The 15909-nt window shown below is 51.1% G+C and overlaps 7 protein-coding genes across 7 annotated transcripts; 4 read left to right on the top strand and 3 right to left on the bottom strand.

The window, feature by feature from the left end:
• Positions 1-46: 46 nt before the first annotated feature.
• K460DRAFT_354702 (actin-like ATPase domain-containing protein) lies at positions 47-1862 on the top strand (the record flags this gene model as incomplete). The annotated part of the gene is made up of 5 exons (XM_040931808.1): positions 47-828; positions 878-983; positions 1032-1135; positions 1193-1391; positions 1443-1862. The coding sequence occupies 5 exons, from the start codon at positions 47-49 to the stop codon at positions 1860-1862; spliced, it is 1611 nt and encodes a 536-aa protein (XP_040787388.1).
• A 323-nt stretch (positions 1863-2185) lies between these two features.
• On the bottom strand, positions 2186-4249 carry K460DRAFT_405103 (calcium channel subunit Mid1; the record flags this gene model as incomplete). Its single annotated transcript, XM_040936801.1, has 2 exons — positions 2186-2898; positions 2962-4249. The coding sequence occupies 2 exons, from the start codon at positions 4247-4249 to the stop codon at positions 2186-2188; spliced, it is 2001 nt and encodes a 666-aa protein (XP_040787387.1).
• Positions 4250-5024: 775 nt separating this feature from the next.
• On the bottom strand, positions 5025-9414 carry K460DRAFT_376424 (aldehyde dehydrogenase-like protein; the record flags this gene model as incomplete). Its single annotated transcript, XM_040934877.1, has 10 exons — positions 5025-5187; positions 5243-5958; positions 6008-6262; positions 6312-7177; position 7260; positions 7770-7974; positions 8034-8710; positions 8763-9196; positions 9252-9321; positions 9367-9414. The coding sequence occupies 10 exons, from the start codon at positions 9412-9414 to the stop codon at positions 5025-5027; spliced, it is 3435 nt and encodes a 1144-aa protein (XP_040787386.1).
• Positions 9415-9918: 504 nt separating this feature from the next.
• K460DRAFT_310759 (uncharacterized protein) lies at positions 9919-11161 on the top strand. Its single transcript, XM_040930163.1, has 3 exons — positions 9919-10038; positions 10090-10157; positions 10206-11161. The coding sequence occupies exons 1-3, from the start codon at positions 9969-9971 to the stop codon at positions 10860-10862; spliced, it is 795 nt and encodes a 264-aa protein (XP_040787385.1). The 5' UTR covers positions 9919-9968; the 3' UTR covers positions 10863-11161.
• An 80-nt stretch (positions 11162-11241) lies between these two features.
• On the bottom strand, positions 11242-12373 carry K460DRAFT_405099 (amidohydrolase-like protein 2; the record flags this gene model as incomplete). Its single annotated transcript, XM_040936800.1, has 3 exons — positions 11242-11369; positions 11419-11612; positions 11667-12373. The coding sequence occupies 3 exons, from the start codon at positions 12371-12373 to the stop codon at positions 11242-11244; spliced, it is 1029 nt and encodes a 342-aa protein (XP_040787384.1).
• Positions 12374-12841: 468 nt separating this feature from the next.
• K460DRAFT_310756 (9-cis-epoxycarotenoid dioxygenase-like protein) lies at positions 12842-14826 on the top strand (the record flags this gene model as incomplete). Its single annotated transcript, XM_040930162.1, has 4 exons — positions 12842-13003; positions 13053-13738; positions 13803-13867; positions 13918-14826. The coding sequence occupies 4 exons, from the start codon at positions 12842-12844 to the stop codon at positions 14706-14708; spliced, it is 1704 nt and encodes a 567-aa protein (XP_040787383.1). The 3' UTR covers positions 14709-14826.
• Positions 14827-15108: 282 nt separating this feature from the next.
• On the top strand, positions 15109-15907 carry K460DRAFT_394628 (putative dUTPase). The gene is made up of 2 exons (XM_040936003.1): positions 15109-15191; positions 15251-15907. The coding sequence occupies exon 2, from the start codon at positions 15251-15253 to the stop codon at positions 15815-15817; it is 567 nt and encodes a 188-aa protein (XP_040787382.1). The 5' UTR covers positions 15109-15191; the 3' UTR covers positions 15818-15907.
• The last annotated feature ends 2 nt before the right edge of the window (positions 15908-15909 follow it).

Below are 15909 nucleotides of genomic sequence, written 5' to 3'. Positions count from 1 at the left end.
CGAGGGATGTACCAGCAACCAGTTCGGCTTCCAGGTTACTCCGAAGATGACGTGCTACAGCTGGACCAAGCTGCTCCTTGATGAAAATGCGCGAGCCACGGAATTTGACGATCCATCTTTGAAGCGGTCCGAAGGAGAGGGAATGCTGAAGTTGCCTCCCGGAAAATCGGCTACAGAGGTTGTGACAGACTTCCTGCGCGAAATATATGACTGGATCGAAAGCTACCTTGCGCGACGCATTTCAGCAGAGATTCTCGATATGACACCGATGGAGTTCTGGTTCACCGTTCCGGCTATCTGGTCCGATCAAGCCAAGAGTGCTACTTTGGCAGCCGCGAAAGCCGCCGGGTTTGCGAGCGGCGACGAAGATAGGATATATCTCATTCCTGAGCCGGAAGCAGCTGGTATAGCGACCTTGAAGGGCTTTTCAGAAGGAAACTCCGTCGCGCGCGCTCAAGCTGGGGATGGGATCCTCATCTGCGACTGTGGCGGCGGAACAGTGGACATCACCTCATACAAAGTCACGCAGATGTCTCCTCAGTTGAAATTCGAAGAAATCGTCGAAGGCATCGGTGGCAAATGCGGGTCGACATACATCGATCGTGAGTTTCACCAATGGATGTCGAGAACATTCGGACAGCGGTTCGAGATCTTGAAGTTCGAAAAGACTGGACCAGGATCGAGATTCATGAAAGACTTCGAGTCCCACAAGCGCGATTTTGGCTATTCAAGCAATCTTGATCAGATCTACGAGATCAACTTGGTTATCCCGGGTGCCCAGGATTCCGCCTCGTATGATACGGATGAGTCGATTGTGAAGCTTAACGGGTGCGTGATACCGGTGTTTCTCGAACAACGAGGACTAACATACCCCTAGACACGCGATGTTGAGCTTTTTTGAACCTGTTGTCACGAAGATAATCGCTTTGTTGAGCCACCAGATCGAACGAGCAAGTCAGACTGGCGGACGAAGTACGATCAATGTATGGACCACCACACGCTCTCTTGAGGTACTCACTGACCTAATCTAGCGCGTCGTTCTTGTTGGAGGCTTTGGAGACTCACCCTATCTGAACTCCCGCGTCCGTGAGTGGTGTCAACAAAAAGGACTAGTATTGACATGTCCAGAGCACCCGTACGTTCCCATCGTAGAACCTTGATTAACCATACATAGCTAACGACCTGGCCATAGACAAGCAGCGATTGCCCGTGGAGCAGCCCTTCGCGGGTTAGATTCGGTTGCCCCGATCCGCCGGAGGAGCAGACGACATTACGGCCTAGTGAGCACCGACGCATTTCGGGAAGGTATAGACCCAGAGTCTTCTTCTGAGATAGACATGTGGACGGGCGATAAACGCTGCACAGCCCGAATGTACTGGGCCATCGCCAAAGTAAGTCCCACGCTCGAGGCCCATAGTGACCGAGACTGATTATACAACTAGGGTCAAGTCATAGACGAGGAGACGAAGATAGTTTTGAGGCGGAGGCGAACCTACACAGAAGGCCAATCTCTCGACCAAAACTCCAAACTCTTCGCCTGCTCATCGGATGTCGCGCCAGAATACAAGTGGGACCCGGCAATTGAGCAGGTTGCTGAGCTCAAGCATGCGGTCCACCCTTCGCAACTGGGTACTTTCGATACTAAAGTAGTGCGTGGTGTTAAACACTGGGATCTTCGTTACGACCGGGAAATAAGTATGGGATCTAAAGAGGGCACATTGAATTTTAAGGTTTTTCATGACGGTGTAGAGTGGGGACAGTCTGAGATACAGTATCAGACGCGGCGGGGGGAGAAACGGACACCTGCGCGTACTTTTGGAGGGAGTGGTGGATTGCTTGACGCGGTAGGGGCGGCGCACTGACTGTCACGTCAACTATTGGCGTTGGGCGTCCATCTCACTCTCATTATACCACCTACTGAGTGCAGGACAACAAACGGCATTTACGACTGCCAATGTATATATGAATATGAATTGGGTCCATCGGCTTTCAAGCATAGTGTCTCCTAGCAGTATCCACGCGCAGCGTCTTCCACCTAGTCAGGAGAGGAACCCCATCTATCAAACACCACGCGTAATACTACGCAGCCCAGATAGGAATAAAACCTACCCTACCCAACTTATACACCGATTGCGCCAAAGCTAAAACACCTAAGAGGCTCTCCTTCGCTAAAGCTCAGTGGTATTTACAACCAAAGCAGCATCGTCGCAACAAGAGAAGCGACCATGACGACGTTTTTGATATTGTAACGGAATGCGCCCGCCTCTGCTTTCACATTCAGTTTGACCACCGCTCCAGGGAAGTTACACGTCAATGTGTCGCCCGATGGATCCCTCCTCCCATAACTGTGGTCCACCGCAGGGCCAATCGGACACGCAAAGTTCAATTTCGCAGGACAGCTTCTGACGATATCAAAACACAAGTCCTGGCAGGGCTTCATCTCCTTGTACGGACCGGGTTTGATAAGCTCGTCAATCATGGGATTGCGCGATTTACTGTAGGCGAAGCGATCGCGGTGCGTTTCGTTGAACTCCTTTGTAACGTTGTTGTCGAAAGTAAGGGTCCCGTTTGGGAATGGGGCGTTGATGTTGCGGGGTTGGAGCCAGGTCCCATTTGCGGTCCAATCTTCGCAGCGGGGAATGGCAACGGTGCAAAGCCAGCTTTTATAGTCGTTTTCGCAGTCTGTGCAATTTCGGGCTAGAGAGTACTGTGCCTCGGCGGTGGTGTCGCACGCGATTTGCGCAAGCGATCTCGAGAAATTTTGGTAGTACGAGCGCGCTTGATTGTCGTAGAGCTCTTTGAGACCGGTGTCATTGAGTTTGAACGTCGAAGACGATGGGACGGCGTAGGCGACGGAGTCGCAGAAGTCGAGGTCGAAGATGACTTGGCAGGAATCGTCTTGTTATAGTCATTAGCAATCTTGCAAAAATACGGGATATACAATATGTTGAAGAAGCTTACCTGCTTTGGTGGTGAAGACGATCTGTTGAAACACCTTGCCACCGCCCCTCACTTTTCCAACGCCTGGTAGCTCTAAGCCGTCTTGAGTCCCTTCCACAACCACGAAAGCATTGTACGTTGTCGCTGTATCGAGATCTTGGACATGAAACTGACTGTTAGGAAGACGGCCTCCATATCTCATCGTGACATTTTTTGAGATAGTGAAGTCTTTAGTCGAGTTCGAATTGAACTGCTCTTTTAGCGCGCAATAGGAGTGCTCCATGCCAGTGATGGGCGTCCGGTCCCCAGCTTGAAACGCGTACATGTTGAAGGGGTTATGCTCGCGCCACCCCTCGACTTCTTCAGTCGCGTTCGATGCGCCGAACTCGAAACTAATGAACAGGGCCGACTCGCTGTCGGTGTCGATCATGTAAAGGAAGGGGGTCGTATTGTTATGGGAATGAAACAGCCCATCCGTGCTTACAGCAACTTCGAACTCCCAACTTCCGAACCAGTCTTTATCAAGTTTGGGTGCCGCAATACCAATGTACACGTCGGCATTGGCCTGGACTTCAAAGCCTGTATAGCCATGGTCGAAAACGACCCCAGTTGAATTTGTAGCAAGATGATCGGTGGCATTAGGGCCCGGCTTCTGATTCTGAGTCGATGTCGAGACGTACATGACGAGTTGCGGCGGGTTTGTAGCGGCGGTCGTTCCATTGTCGTTAACGTTGGGCACGGGTTGACGACACGTATTGGTTGATATCCAGACGCGACTTCCAGCTTGTCGTTTTCTTAGCTCGTTGGGTTCTTCATTATCATCAGGGCCGTCGCTTTCGGGCCCTGCCGCCTCTTCTCCAGATACATTGTCTCCTCCTCGTGCGTCCAGCGCTTCTAAAGTATCTTCATCTGTCCGTATGATGCGCGGCTTCCGTTTCTCAAGAACGAAGTAAAGTACTTCCCCAGGTGTGATAGGCATGACCTTCTTCTGATTGTTTGCCAGCTTATTTACTTCCGGCTCTTGCCGTCCCACGAGACTTCGATCGAAGAGGGCAAAGTCCGGCACATAGCCGTCGCTCCCAGTGTTGTCCATAGCCTCATTATCATCCTCAATGGGCACCAGATCTCCACTAGGAAGCGCATGCAGCTCGAGCTGACTGAGGGGGTCATGGTGTAGAGCGAGGGGCAGTTCGGTAGCGTATGCGCCGTGGCGCGGAGTGAGCGAAGCCCATAGTGTGAGGCAGAGGCAGGTGGAGACGACGTATTTGAGCAGTCTCGACTGCAGCGGCGTGAGGTTCAGAGGTTGCATTGCCCTCTCACGCTCCCTTTATCGATGATGCCGGGGATGCATTGGCGGGTCTGAGCGGGCGCAGAAGGTGCGCAGCGGGAGCAACGAGCGTCCAGCAAGGGTGATTATATCATGAGACACGTTTCAGTATGGCGCAATAGGTTTGGAGAAAGGTTAGGGCGTCGAAGGAATTTAGTTAGGGTGGCGCGTTGTCCTCTGTCCCTTCAGATGTCAGTCAAGGCCGCGGTCGCTGGCTGAAGTTCGCCGCGCGCCCTGCCAAGACATGCGGCTGTGGCTTCTCGCCTGCTATGAGAGAACGAGCATGAGGAAGCTATGGTACTGGGAGCAAGAAACCTTAGTGAGGCCTTTGTATTCTGTTAAGCCGGCTATGATGAATTAGGAAAAAATGGAAATAGATATATTCTTCCCGACACATCCTATCGATGCAGCCCGTATTATGTCCGTCGTTCTCATATTCTCTGTCCTACTAGCAGTAAGTATGTCTAAACGTTGAGGCCAAATATATCAAAACAGAACCCTCTCTTTGAGATGCTTGCAGTGCGAAATACCCATCTTCACCGACTATTTTACAGCGCACACAAGACATAGCCCGTGACGTTGAGAGCGACGCTTTGATGTGAGTGGTCTGATATCCTATAACGAAGCCTCCAGGGTTATCGTTTGCGCAAGGCCTGCCTTGCTATATAACGATTGGATATGACTGTGTGTCGTAATGTGCATCCGACTGGTCTTCTCGCGTGCGTGCTTTGTGTCACATTGAAGGTGGCTAGGTCGATCAATGATGCTGGTGATAGTTTCCGTACACCTGCGAAGGATCAATGATGATCGAATCATCCAAATTCGTAAATGCGAGAATCTCCGAATTCATGTCAAAAGCGCCTGAATCATCAAACGTAAGATCGAGACTCTGTTGCACCTGTAGTGGTGTCATAAAGTTCCTTTTCCATGATTAGCTATCCCATCTCCGAACAGTTACGAGCAGGCAAAACTTACGGGTCCCAATTCCCCCAAAGCTGAGCGATCATCTCATCGTTTAGATGAACGGGCGCGTCCACGTTCCCGTTCCCGTTCGGCGGCTGCGGCTCTTCTGGAATACCGAGATCGGCAAGCCGTCCAGGTGTTTCCTCGGTGACCATTTTGGTAAACCCAATCTGCTCCATGCCCCTGCTGAGCGATATCAGAGTTTCGATGTGCGAACTGTACTGTGGCATCCTCGTGTGCGCATAAGCAAGGATAAACACCATAACCAGTCTTAGTATGCAAGTGCTGTCGAAAGCGGTAAGACTCGAAAGCGTGCCGTCAGCTGCCATCTGTTGCAAAATGGTGATACTTTTCTGTGCAGCATCGATACACGTCTTGCCCATGCGCTCAAACCATATCTTCTTACTTGAAGCAAGCGTGGTATACTTGATGACCAGATAAAGCAAAAACGGTCGCGTAAGGAGGATGGTAGTGCCCCAGTAGTTTAGGTGTAGGAGTGAAACAGCTCGCTTATGGGTTGGTGGTGAGGGGACGTCGTACTTGAGGTGCGCTGGCATTTGTCGGTACCACTTTTGGAGGAGCAGGAGGGATTCTGAGACTGTAGAGAAGGATATTGAGTGTGATGAGCGCTCTGTATAGACGGCTTGGGTGATTTCACGTTTCAGGCGACAGAGAGCAACAGATGTGGATAGCCAGGAAAGCGGTGTATGCAGTCCGGGGTACAGTGTCTAGCAGATGTCAGGGTCAATCTGAAGACGAGTCGATCGGGAAGCTTACCTGCTCAGAAGACATTGGGGTAGTGACTTTCGTGTATCGCTCATCGATCACGCTCGGGCTACCACCTCTAGACGATATACCGTGGTCGAGGATGAAGAGCGTCCACCATATCCGACGATTCCGTTCGCGCTCTATTGTCGTCTCAAATTCCGCTATTTGGTCGCGATGAAGACCGAGCGTGTACGCCATTTGCACGCTGGCTCCCATGTAGAGGTACGCGCTTACCCGCGAACATATGTTTTCCATCACAATGCTCTAAAAGACACGTCAGTTGCATGCGGTTCGAGAAGTTGTACGCACTAACCATGATCGCCAGGGCACGTATACTATCGATGTCTGCTTCATCATAGACGGTAGGGATCAGCTGCTTGGCAAGAGTGATGTAGTCTTCAGAGGTCTTTGGATCCATGGCAGCTGGCGAGCCTGGGAGCGGTGACTCCCCATTAGTTCCTACATAGTTGGCTGCTCCTATGGCGAATATGGCATAGAGTGAGCACATCCAGGAACTCGATCGAGCTGGTGCTGCATCTGAATAGGTGCTGTCCACGCGCCGTAGCAGACTTTCGACTGCGTAGAGCCAGTAAGTGCAATGTACATCTTCGAGAAACCTCGAGACGTAGATGTCACAAAGCTCACGAGCCGGAAGGTAGTAGACTTCCTCGGCCCCAAAGTCGGTAGCGGGTGACCGACCTGGGAGGGGAGGGGGATACAGTCCCACCCGAGGGGAAGGAATGATGGCTGGATTCTTTCGTTGAATGCCCAGGGTTACGACAGCCGCGTTGAAGGGAATCTCGCTATGGGCGCCCACGTATCGGAACTTTCCTCTTGAATCCTTCATCATACAGCCCAGCGGCTCGTGCAGTTCGCTAACGTCCTGTTCCTCGCCATCATCGACGCTTTCTTCGTCGTCTGGTGGGGATGCTAGGTTGTTAGTGAACAGGCCTTCGGTTTGCAGAACCGGTGGGGCCGTGAAAGTGCCGTCCTTGATGGCCTTTGCTATGGATCTTAGGGATTGCAGATTCAGGTCATGGCCAGGGAAGAAGTGCTCGAGAATGCGCATGGCACATTGATATTCTTCTTCCGTGACATGGTAGTAGGGTCTTTTTCTCCGTGGGGTAGCAATGGTGCACGTGGCGCCAGTTCGAGCACAATAACGACATGGTCCTGGGACTAAGGAGCGTCAGCCACTGGGTGTGGAGATAGTGGACAGATCGTCTTGGAGACGAGCGGACGAACATACTGGGATCAATACACTGCGAGCTGCTTTAGTGCCTTGGCGTCTTGAATTGCGGGGAAAACCGGTTTACTAATTACCTTGGTCTTCCTACTGCGACATCGATCACAGCTGCTGTGAACGCGGTGTGCGTTCGGTGCTCTGTTGGACGACACTGGCGCCCGCGGCGGCGCGACTGAGAAGTCGGCCATGACGTTCCGACGGCGACGACGCGTCTGCCCCGGTCGATTGGCAGAATCTAGCAGCAGTGGACAGTAGAGGTCTCATTCGGCCGACGAGCAGCCGTTCATGGAGGAGGCAAGGAGCAGAGCGCCCCGTGAGATCGAGTTGGAGAGAGGAGCCCAGTTCTGGCGGGGGATCATCTACTGGGGCCGCGCAAAGTGGGCTGCAAGGCCACCCTGCAGGAACGAGCCGTTGGCTAATCAACTTCTATCACTAGCACCGAATAGCGTAACACAACACGGCATGGTCAAATCAACTCGCACACGCCCAGACATGTCTCACCCCCTATGAAAGCTTGATCAAGACGCTCTTCGTCTCGAGGAAGTTGTCCAGCGAGTACAACGGCTCCCCTTCTCGCCCTGACCCCGACGACTTGTACCCGCCAAAGGGCATGTCCCGCCCGGTAATGGGCGACGTGCAATTGACGCCCACCGTCCCAGCCTCGAGTCCTTTGGCGAAGCGAATGGCGCGATCGATGTTTTTGGTGTATACTGCGGCATAAAGGCCGTATCTGCGGGGTAGAAGATGGAATCAGCCCACATCGCATCACGAAAGCGTGCAATGACTTACTCTGTATTGTTTGCTTTGGCCAGGACCTCTTCTTCCGACTTGAACACGTTGATGTTGACGACGGGGCCAAATACTTCTTCTTTCATAATCTTTGCGTCCTCTGGCGTGTTCTTGAAGATGGTGGGCTGAATGTAGTAACCTTCACGGTCAGAGGGCGCAGCGCCGCCAATGAGAAGCTCTCCGCCAGACTGTTTACCCGATTCAAGGTATTGTAGCACTGTCTTATGCTGGACCTCGTCCGCCTGTGGACCGTGGTTGATGCCCTTGTCAAGTGGGTCGCCCATAGACACCTCCTTCTCAAAGTGTTGCCTAAACAGCTCGATATACTTGTCGGCGATTGTATCCTGAACGTAGACACGCGAGTTGGCCATGCAGACTTGGCCACTATTCCACTGGATGCTGTACGCTGTTTCCTTGACAGCCTCCTCGATGTTGGCATCTTCAAATACGATTGCGGGTGATTTGCCACCGAGCTCAAGAAACACCTGTTTCAGGTTGGACTTTGCAGCAGCAGCTTGGATTATGCGTCCCGTGCGACCAGAACCCGTAAACGTCAGGGCGCGAACATCCATGTGATGGCTGAGTATCGATCCACTGACGTTGCCAAAGCCAGAGATGATGTTGATCACACCTGGGGGAAAGCCAGCTTGCTGGACCAGGGTGGCAATTTTGGCAGACTGTGGGCACTGTTAGCCACTCCAACATCTGAAATAGGGCGTGGAAGCATACCGTCAAAGGTGCCTTTTCGGAACTTTTGAGAACGACTGTGTTACCGACGATCAACGCTGGTGCCAGCTTGCCAGCTAGAAACAGTAGCGGCACGTTCCACGGGATGATAGCAGCTACAACACCGTAAGGTTGCCGCAGCGTCAAGTTGAGGAAACCTGGTGTCTGAACGCTGGATGTCCCTTGTACGGTGTAGCCAGCTTCAGCATAGTGGTCCCACTTGGAAGCACATGCATAGGCATCGAAGAAAGCTCCGAGAGGTTTTCCCATTGAAGCCGCTTCGAGGGCCCCAAGTTCGGCATTGTTTTCCCGAATGAGACTCGCGAGCTTCTTGAAGTATGGCGCTCGCTTGTCTGGAGATAATGCAGACCATGCAGAGAAAGCTGCCTTCGCTGCAGCGACTGCCCTGTCTGTGTCCTGTTCAGAGGCCTCGTGCACTGCCGGCGTGGATACTTAGTTTCGCAAGTCATCAAGCATGGGTTAAAGGCTAACCTTTGGCAACATGCTTCAGTGTAGCTGGGTTGATGATATCGAAAGTCTTTCCATCGGATGCTTCAACGAACTGGTATATGAGCTATAAATCCCAAGTCTGGTGAGGGATGCTTACTTCTCCGTTGATGAAAAGGCGCGTCTCGATTTTGTCTGGAACACTCATATTTGGCCTAAATCTAATGTTTTCGATAATATGTGTCCGAAATCTAGGTAGGACACTTTGTCTTCAATGTAGCTCTAATCATACAGCTCTCGACTTGACTCAAATACTTCGCTGTCTAGTCAAGACTGGCGCCAAGTGGGGGCCAATTGGCATGTGGTACTTGGTAGTTCCTTTGATTTCAAACCATCAAGGTAGACAAAATGGTGGAGGTATCATGCCGCCACGGCGCAGTCGTGCTGGACCCCACCACTGTGCCTTGGTGCCCCTCTATAGCTCCACAGCTTCGCCAAGAACATACCATCGGCGAGATTAAACCGCATCGCATGCACTTCGCATCTATATTGCCGGCACCATGGAGAACGTTATTCGTGGAGAAGAAATGGGGGTCCCACTCTTGCTGCTAATCCCCGGGACTGTTGCGGAAGCTACGTACACATTGGAGCATGGAGCATGTGGCTCTACACGGTCATTGCTGGATGCGTTGAGTTAAGAAGAGGAGTCTGCCAGAAGACCATGTAGTCAATTGAAACGGTCCGAAATCAATCGTCTTCAAAATGCATAGCGAAGTCACCGAACTAAAAGCCGTCGTCGAGCAGTTGCGTAAGGAAGTGACGCGGTTGAGTGGTATGTGCTTAGTCATTCAGCAGCAGTAGGCGCGATGCTAATCGACGTCAGACCAAGAAGACATCCGCAAGCTGCAGTATACGTACGGCTACTATCTCGACAAATGCCTATACAAGGAGGTGAGGCGTTCAATCACTAATTGTTGCCCATCTGCTAACGTGTTCCAGGTTGCAGAACTCTACTCGGACCACCCTGACACCTGCGTCGAGTTCCTAGGCGGTCGCTACAATGGCAAAGAGGGCGTCGAACGTCTTTACATTGGCCGCTTCGCCAAAGCCTTCGTAAGCGGTCGCAATGGCCCCGTCCACGGCTTCCTCCTCGACCACCCTCAGATGCAAGGCATCGTCGATGTGAACCCCGAAGGCACACGCGCGAAAGGTCGCTTCCGCAGCATGATGTCCGCGGGCACACATGAGAGCATCAAGGATACACACCCTCGTGGCCTAGTGCAGTGGTGGGAAGGCGGTATCTACGAGAACGAATACATCAAGGAGAATGGCGCGTGGAAGATCTTCAGGCTCAAATACTACCCCTTCTGGCATGCCACGTTTGACAAGGGCTGGGCCCACACGAAGCCCAACTACGTGCCTTTTCTTTCGAAGACGTACCCCGAGGATCCGAACGGGCCGGATGACCTATGTGAGAATCCAATGATGTGGCCAGACACGCGTGTTGTGCCCTTCCACTATACGCATCCTGTTACCGGAAAGCAGGTCGCTGACGATGACCTGAGAGCGCCAGAGTTTGGTAAGGATGTTTCCACCAGCACACCTCAACTCGTGCTGAGTAGGCCCAAATCGGAAACGGTGAATGGGCAAGCCTAAATCCGCGACAGTGTATATAGAACCTAATACCTGGTTACCATGAGTAGCGTCAAATTTGTACTTTCGCACATCCTATGTTTCCTTGATGCTCTCTTCAAATGATCTCTTCCCTTCTGCATAGCTTCTTGTCTAAGTAAGACAGGCGTCTTAGATGCCACATCAGTGTAGATTCTCGCTGTGTGTATTTGCTCAATTTGATGGGCATGCTTCATTGCGCGCAACCCAAAGCCACGGCCAAAGCTAGAGGATCGTATTTCTAGAAGGTTGCGGAAGTCGGCTATTTAATGGATGAATGTCAGGGTTTCTGAAAGAAGACGTCTAAGAGCAACCAGGATGAACATGCGTTGACTACTTGCAGCTACACGTCTAAGCGCTCCCTTTACTCTTCAAGAGGCAGTTTGAACAGCCTAATCGCGTTCTTCCTTGCCACAGCCGCCTTCTGATCATCCGACAAATCCACCGATTTCCACCAGGTTTGTCCTTCCTCCACAGTCTCGTACGGTGTATCTGAGATCGTTAGCCGAACGTTTCTAGCCCTACTAGCAGTTCACCTCACCAATTGCAAACAAACACCGATCTAGGCCTATCTCATCAATGCAGTACTTGAGACCTCGCGTGTTGAAGTTCCCCGAGGTGGTAATGGAAACATTGTGCGTCCAGTAGTACGAGTAGTCCTGTTTCATGGGTCGCGAACCGCGCTTGAAGGGGTGGTTGATCCAATGACTTGCTCTCCAAAGATTGAATGGTATGCTAATATTTTCTTAGTATTGCGCATGAGGGACAGTGCTTTTTGACGTTGCTTACCCTTCTCCTAGATGCCCAGCCACGATCTGAATCTTCGGATAGCGATCGAAGATACCCGAGGAGCAAATCGCGTACAAGTGCCAGCTCAAGTCTAGATGGAACTGCACACCTGCGCCAAGCAGGTGTTTTCGATCGCCATACTTGGTCCCAGCCTTGAGATCCTGTGGGATAGCGTAACGTGGGTGGAAGTATATCGGAACATCAAGCTCCTGTACGACAGCCCAGAAAGGTTCGTAATCCGGTGTATCAAAGTACACCTTTTCTTCTCCTTCGGCACCTTTGGATTGAAAATCGTTCACCAGCCCGCCAAACATGCCTAGGTCCTTGACCGCTCTCGTAAGCTCATCCGCAGCATCTTGTGCATTATGCATCGACAGTGCAGCGAAGGCTCCGAATCTTTTGGGGTTCTTCTTCACCTCTCCTGCCAGGTAGTCATTCGCTACTCGTACCATGCTCTTCGCTTTTTCAGCATCTGGTTCACCTTGAGCTCCGGGTGAGGTCAAAGACAAGAGCATGTACTCCACACCATGCTCATCCATTTTCTTCAATCGCTCGTCATGAATATCAAGCAGGCGTCGCTCGTGTGCTGAGAGTCCTTGCGATGGGTCGCTACCTGGTCGCATCAGACTCTGAAATTGGGCAAATGTGTGAGCTTCGACTCCTGCTGGATCTATGATCGCTTCCTCGACAGCGATTGTTCCTTTCATGGTGTTGTTCGTGTGGAATTGCTACTCGGACAAAAAAATTGGATTTAAGAATAGTACCGTCTACGATGTTACAATGCGATCGATTCAGGTACACGTCGTTACGAAGCACTTGTCTACTACAGACTGTAGTCGTCCCCACCCCACCACTATGACACGGCAATGGCCAATCTACAGGGGTGTATGTAGCTCGTGCACAACGCATCGAGATACCAACATGAAGTTCTCGGCTGTACAACTCCGCCTTCTCTAGTCGCCTTAAGCATTCGGTTTTATAGTGCCGGGTCTAAGCCATCCCTGAACTTACCCACACGCTACCCCGCAACGTTCTCCTCCCCACATTCATCGCGTAAGTCCCTGGCACGATTGTACATTTGAGCACAACGATCCTCTTTTGAATCGAAGTCGGCGTGGTAGAGTCGAAGCAACGAACTATAGAGCGCTGATTGCGTAAAAGACCTGTCCTATACGATGGCACATATTTTCTCTCTTTCAACTCCAGCGCCATCGGCGTATCACGAAGGAAACCGTTCTGGTGACCAAGTCAAGTTTCCAGACAGCGGATTTTTCCAAGGCTTCAACAAACCTTCACGGCTCGAAGCGGACATATTCGAACTGGAAACCACTGGCACGGTAACAAAGTTTCTGCATGCTTAGTGAATACTGAACTGAACTCGATTAGATTCCAAAAGACATCAACGGTACCTTTTACCGCATACAGCCAGATCATTGCTTTCCTCCTCTTTTTGAAGAAGACATACACTTCAATGGCGACGGTTCCGTGTCAGCCTTCAGATTTGAGGATGGACACGTCAACTTCAGACAAAGATTTGTGCATACAGATCGCTTTAAAGCAGAAAGAAAAGCCAAGAAAGCCCTCCTAGGGAAGTATAGAAACCCATACACCGACAATGAAATGGTCAAAGGCATCATCAGGACCGCATCCAACACCAATATCGTTTTCTGGCGGGGCGTACTGCTTGCCATGAAAGAAGACGGCCCGCCCTTCGCTATGGACCCCGTCACTCTCGAGACAATTGGCAGATATGACTTTGACGGACAAGTGCAGTCCCCAACATTCACCGCACATCCGAAATTCGATCCTGATACGGGGGAGATGGTGTGCTATGGCTACGAAGCGGGAGGTGATGGACATGATGCGAGTTGCGATATTGTTGTCTACACGATTGACAAAGATGGGAAGAAGACCGAGGAGTGCTGGTACAAAGCGCCATTTTGCGGCATGATACACGACTGTGCAATTACGAAGAACTATCTTATCTTACCACTGACACCGATCAAAGTAAATGCTGAGAGGCTGAAAGGAGGTGGAAATCACTTCGCCTGGGATCCAGATGAAGACCAGTGGTAAGTAACGTGTGTTTTCGAAATTTGTGTGAGAAATACACTAACTTTATACCTCACCGTTTAGGTATGGCATCGTACCTCGCCGAAATGGCAAGCCCGAGGATATCATTTGGCTACGCGCTGATAATGGTAGGTCGTAATTTATCTCGCATAGTGAAATAGTTTATTCACAGCAAAAGGCTTCCACGGCCATGTAGCAGGCTCCTATGAGGATGAAGAAGGTAAAATCGTGGTCGATCTTTCAGTAGCCTCCGACAACGTCTTCTTCTTTTTCCCGCCAGACAGCCTTGCCAACACACCAACTACACTCCTGCAACGCAACAAGTTAGTTTCCGACACATATCGCTGGATCTTCGACCCGCGTACTCCAACACATACGCGCGTCAAACCGTTCAAGGCATTTGGCATCAACGGCGAGTTCTCGAGAATCGATGACAGAGTGCTGACGAAGAAGTATAACCACTTCTGGCAATGCAACATCGATCCGAGTAAGCCATATGATTTCCCCAAGTGCGGGCCCCCGGCTGGAGGGCTATTCAACGTGCTAGGCCACTTTCAATGGGACGGCGAAAAAAAGGATACCTACTTTGCGGGGCCGACGTGCACGTTTCAAGAACCGGTATTCGTTTCCAAAGCTGGGTCGACGGTAGAGGGTGAGGGGTATCTCATAGCGCTGTTGAATCACTTGGATGTGCTCAGGAACGACATTCTGATCTTTGACGCCCAGAATCTTTCGCAAGGACCGCTCGCTGTTGTGCATCTGCCTGTGAAGCTCCGGCTGGGGCTACACGGGAATTTCATTGAGCAGAAAGACATTGATGATTGGGCGGAGAGAAGAAAGGAGGGTGGGGATGTGGGACCTGCGAAGGCTGCGGCGGAAATGTTGCCGTGGCAGAAGAAGTTGGCTGAGAAACAAGGCCTGGGAGAGGCGGTTCCGGTGCCGGTAGTGAATGGGGTAAATGGGCGGTAATCATATCTTGAAACATGGAAGTTCGGCATAGTAGGTGTCACGCAGTATCACTTCTTCAGCTTCTAGCTCCTGGCTCGCAGACATCGCTCAAATGCCTCATAGGCTGCTAAGAAACACCTCAAACAGGCAGAGAAGTCTCCCTGATTAGATCGCCAACGTTACGTAGGGTGAGAGAAGTGCACAATTGATAATTTCGTCTTCAGCCTTATATCGGTCAACAGTATACCGTTCATTGGAATAGTTGATTGTAGAATGCTCGTGGAAATACTTGAAGCCCGCTGTTGCTCCTTTCGACGGGTTGGTCCGACATGGCACCTTCTTGTCTCGTACTAACGTCTAATCTAAGCGAGTCGTAGGCCGCAATTTCTCCCTCGACTACCTTTTCAACAACCAACCCATCCTAGATCATCAACACGCTACTCATTGGGAAATTCAAATTCAGATAAACTATCTGTATTGCATCCCATCCCCTTCTATACAACGGTATGCTACAACTTACGTGGTCGACAGTGGATTAATGCACAGCCAACTGACATTAGAAGATGATAATCCCCGGGCGCGTTGCACTTCAACGCCAGGTTATCACTCACTTGCGCTCGGCTGAGCATCAAACTCAACCATGCGGCATCGATCTTACACTCAAGCGCGTAATGAAGTGGTCATCGTCCGGCACGATCGACTTCGACAACTCCCAACGCAAAACCGCTCAGACTATCGAAATCCCATTTAAGCCTCGCTCCAATTCTGGTAACACTTCACTTCATGATGTTCCCCAGCAGACACATGATCCAAACGTCTCACTCTCTAAGGAATACCTGGATATATCTTGTGGCTCATATCTGGTCGAGTTCAATGAACTCGTGGACATGCCACTTGATCTCATGGGTCAAATTCTAGTGCGCAGTTCACTATTTCGCTCCGGTGCGCTTATAAATGCTGGTGTCATGGACAGCGGATACAAAGGCGCTGTTGGTGCGATGTTACAAGTGGTCAATCCTCACGGATTGCGCTTACTTCGGGACGCGAAGCTTGCACAAATGGTCTTCCATCAGATGAGTGAGCCTGTCGATGGTTACAGTGGCGTTTACCAGGGGCGTTCATTTGTCTAGAATATAAAACCACGTGATAGGCCCTAATTTGAAGGCCTGTAGCTATTTTAAAAGCCTCATCCATTTCAATCTACTTTGTTAAAACTCCGGAA

This window comes from Cucurbitaria berberidis (genome assembly GCF_010015615.1).
Source record: "Cucurbitaria berberidis CBS 394.84 unplaced genomic scaffold K460scaffold_3, whole genome shotgun sequence".
In the NCBI taxonomy this organism is placed as follows: Eukaryota; Fungi; Ascomycota; class Dothideomycetes; order Pleosporales; family Cucurbitariaceae; genus Cucurbitaria; species Cucurbitaria berberidis.
Note: the sequence above shows the minus strand (reverse complement) of the source record. Positions and strands in the feature narration are given on the sequence as shown.

Bases quoted from the DNA above. Each gene is read 5' to 3' on its own strand.
- K460DRAFT_310759 (XM_040930163.1), top strand. From the start codon at position 9,969: ATGCATAGCGAAGTCACCGAACTAAAAGCCGTCGTCGAGCAGTTGCGT. The intron at 10,039-10,089 runs GTATGTGCTTAG...AATCGACGTCAG, and splicing joins GGAAGTGACGCGGTTGAGTG to ACCAAGAAGACATCCGCAAG. The intron at 10,158-10,205 runs GTGAGGCGTTCA...AACGTGTTCCAG, and splicing joins ACAAATGCCTATACAAGGAG to GTTGCAGAACTCTACTCGGA.
- K460DRAFT_394628 (XM_040936003.1), top strand. From the start codon at position 15,251: ATGATAATCCCCGGGCGCGTTGCACTTCAACGCCAGGTTATCACTCAC.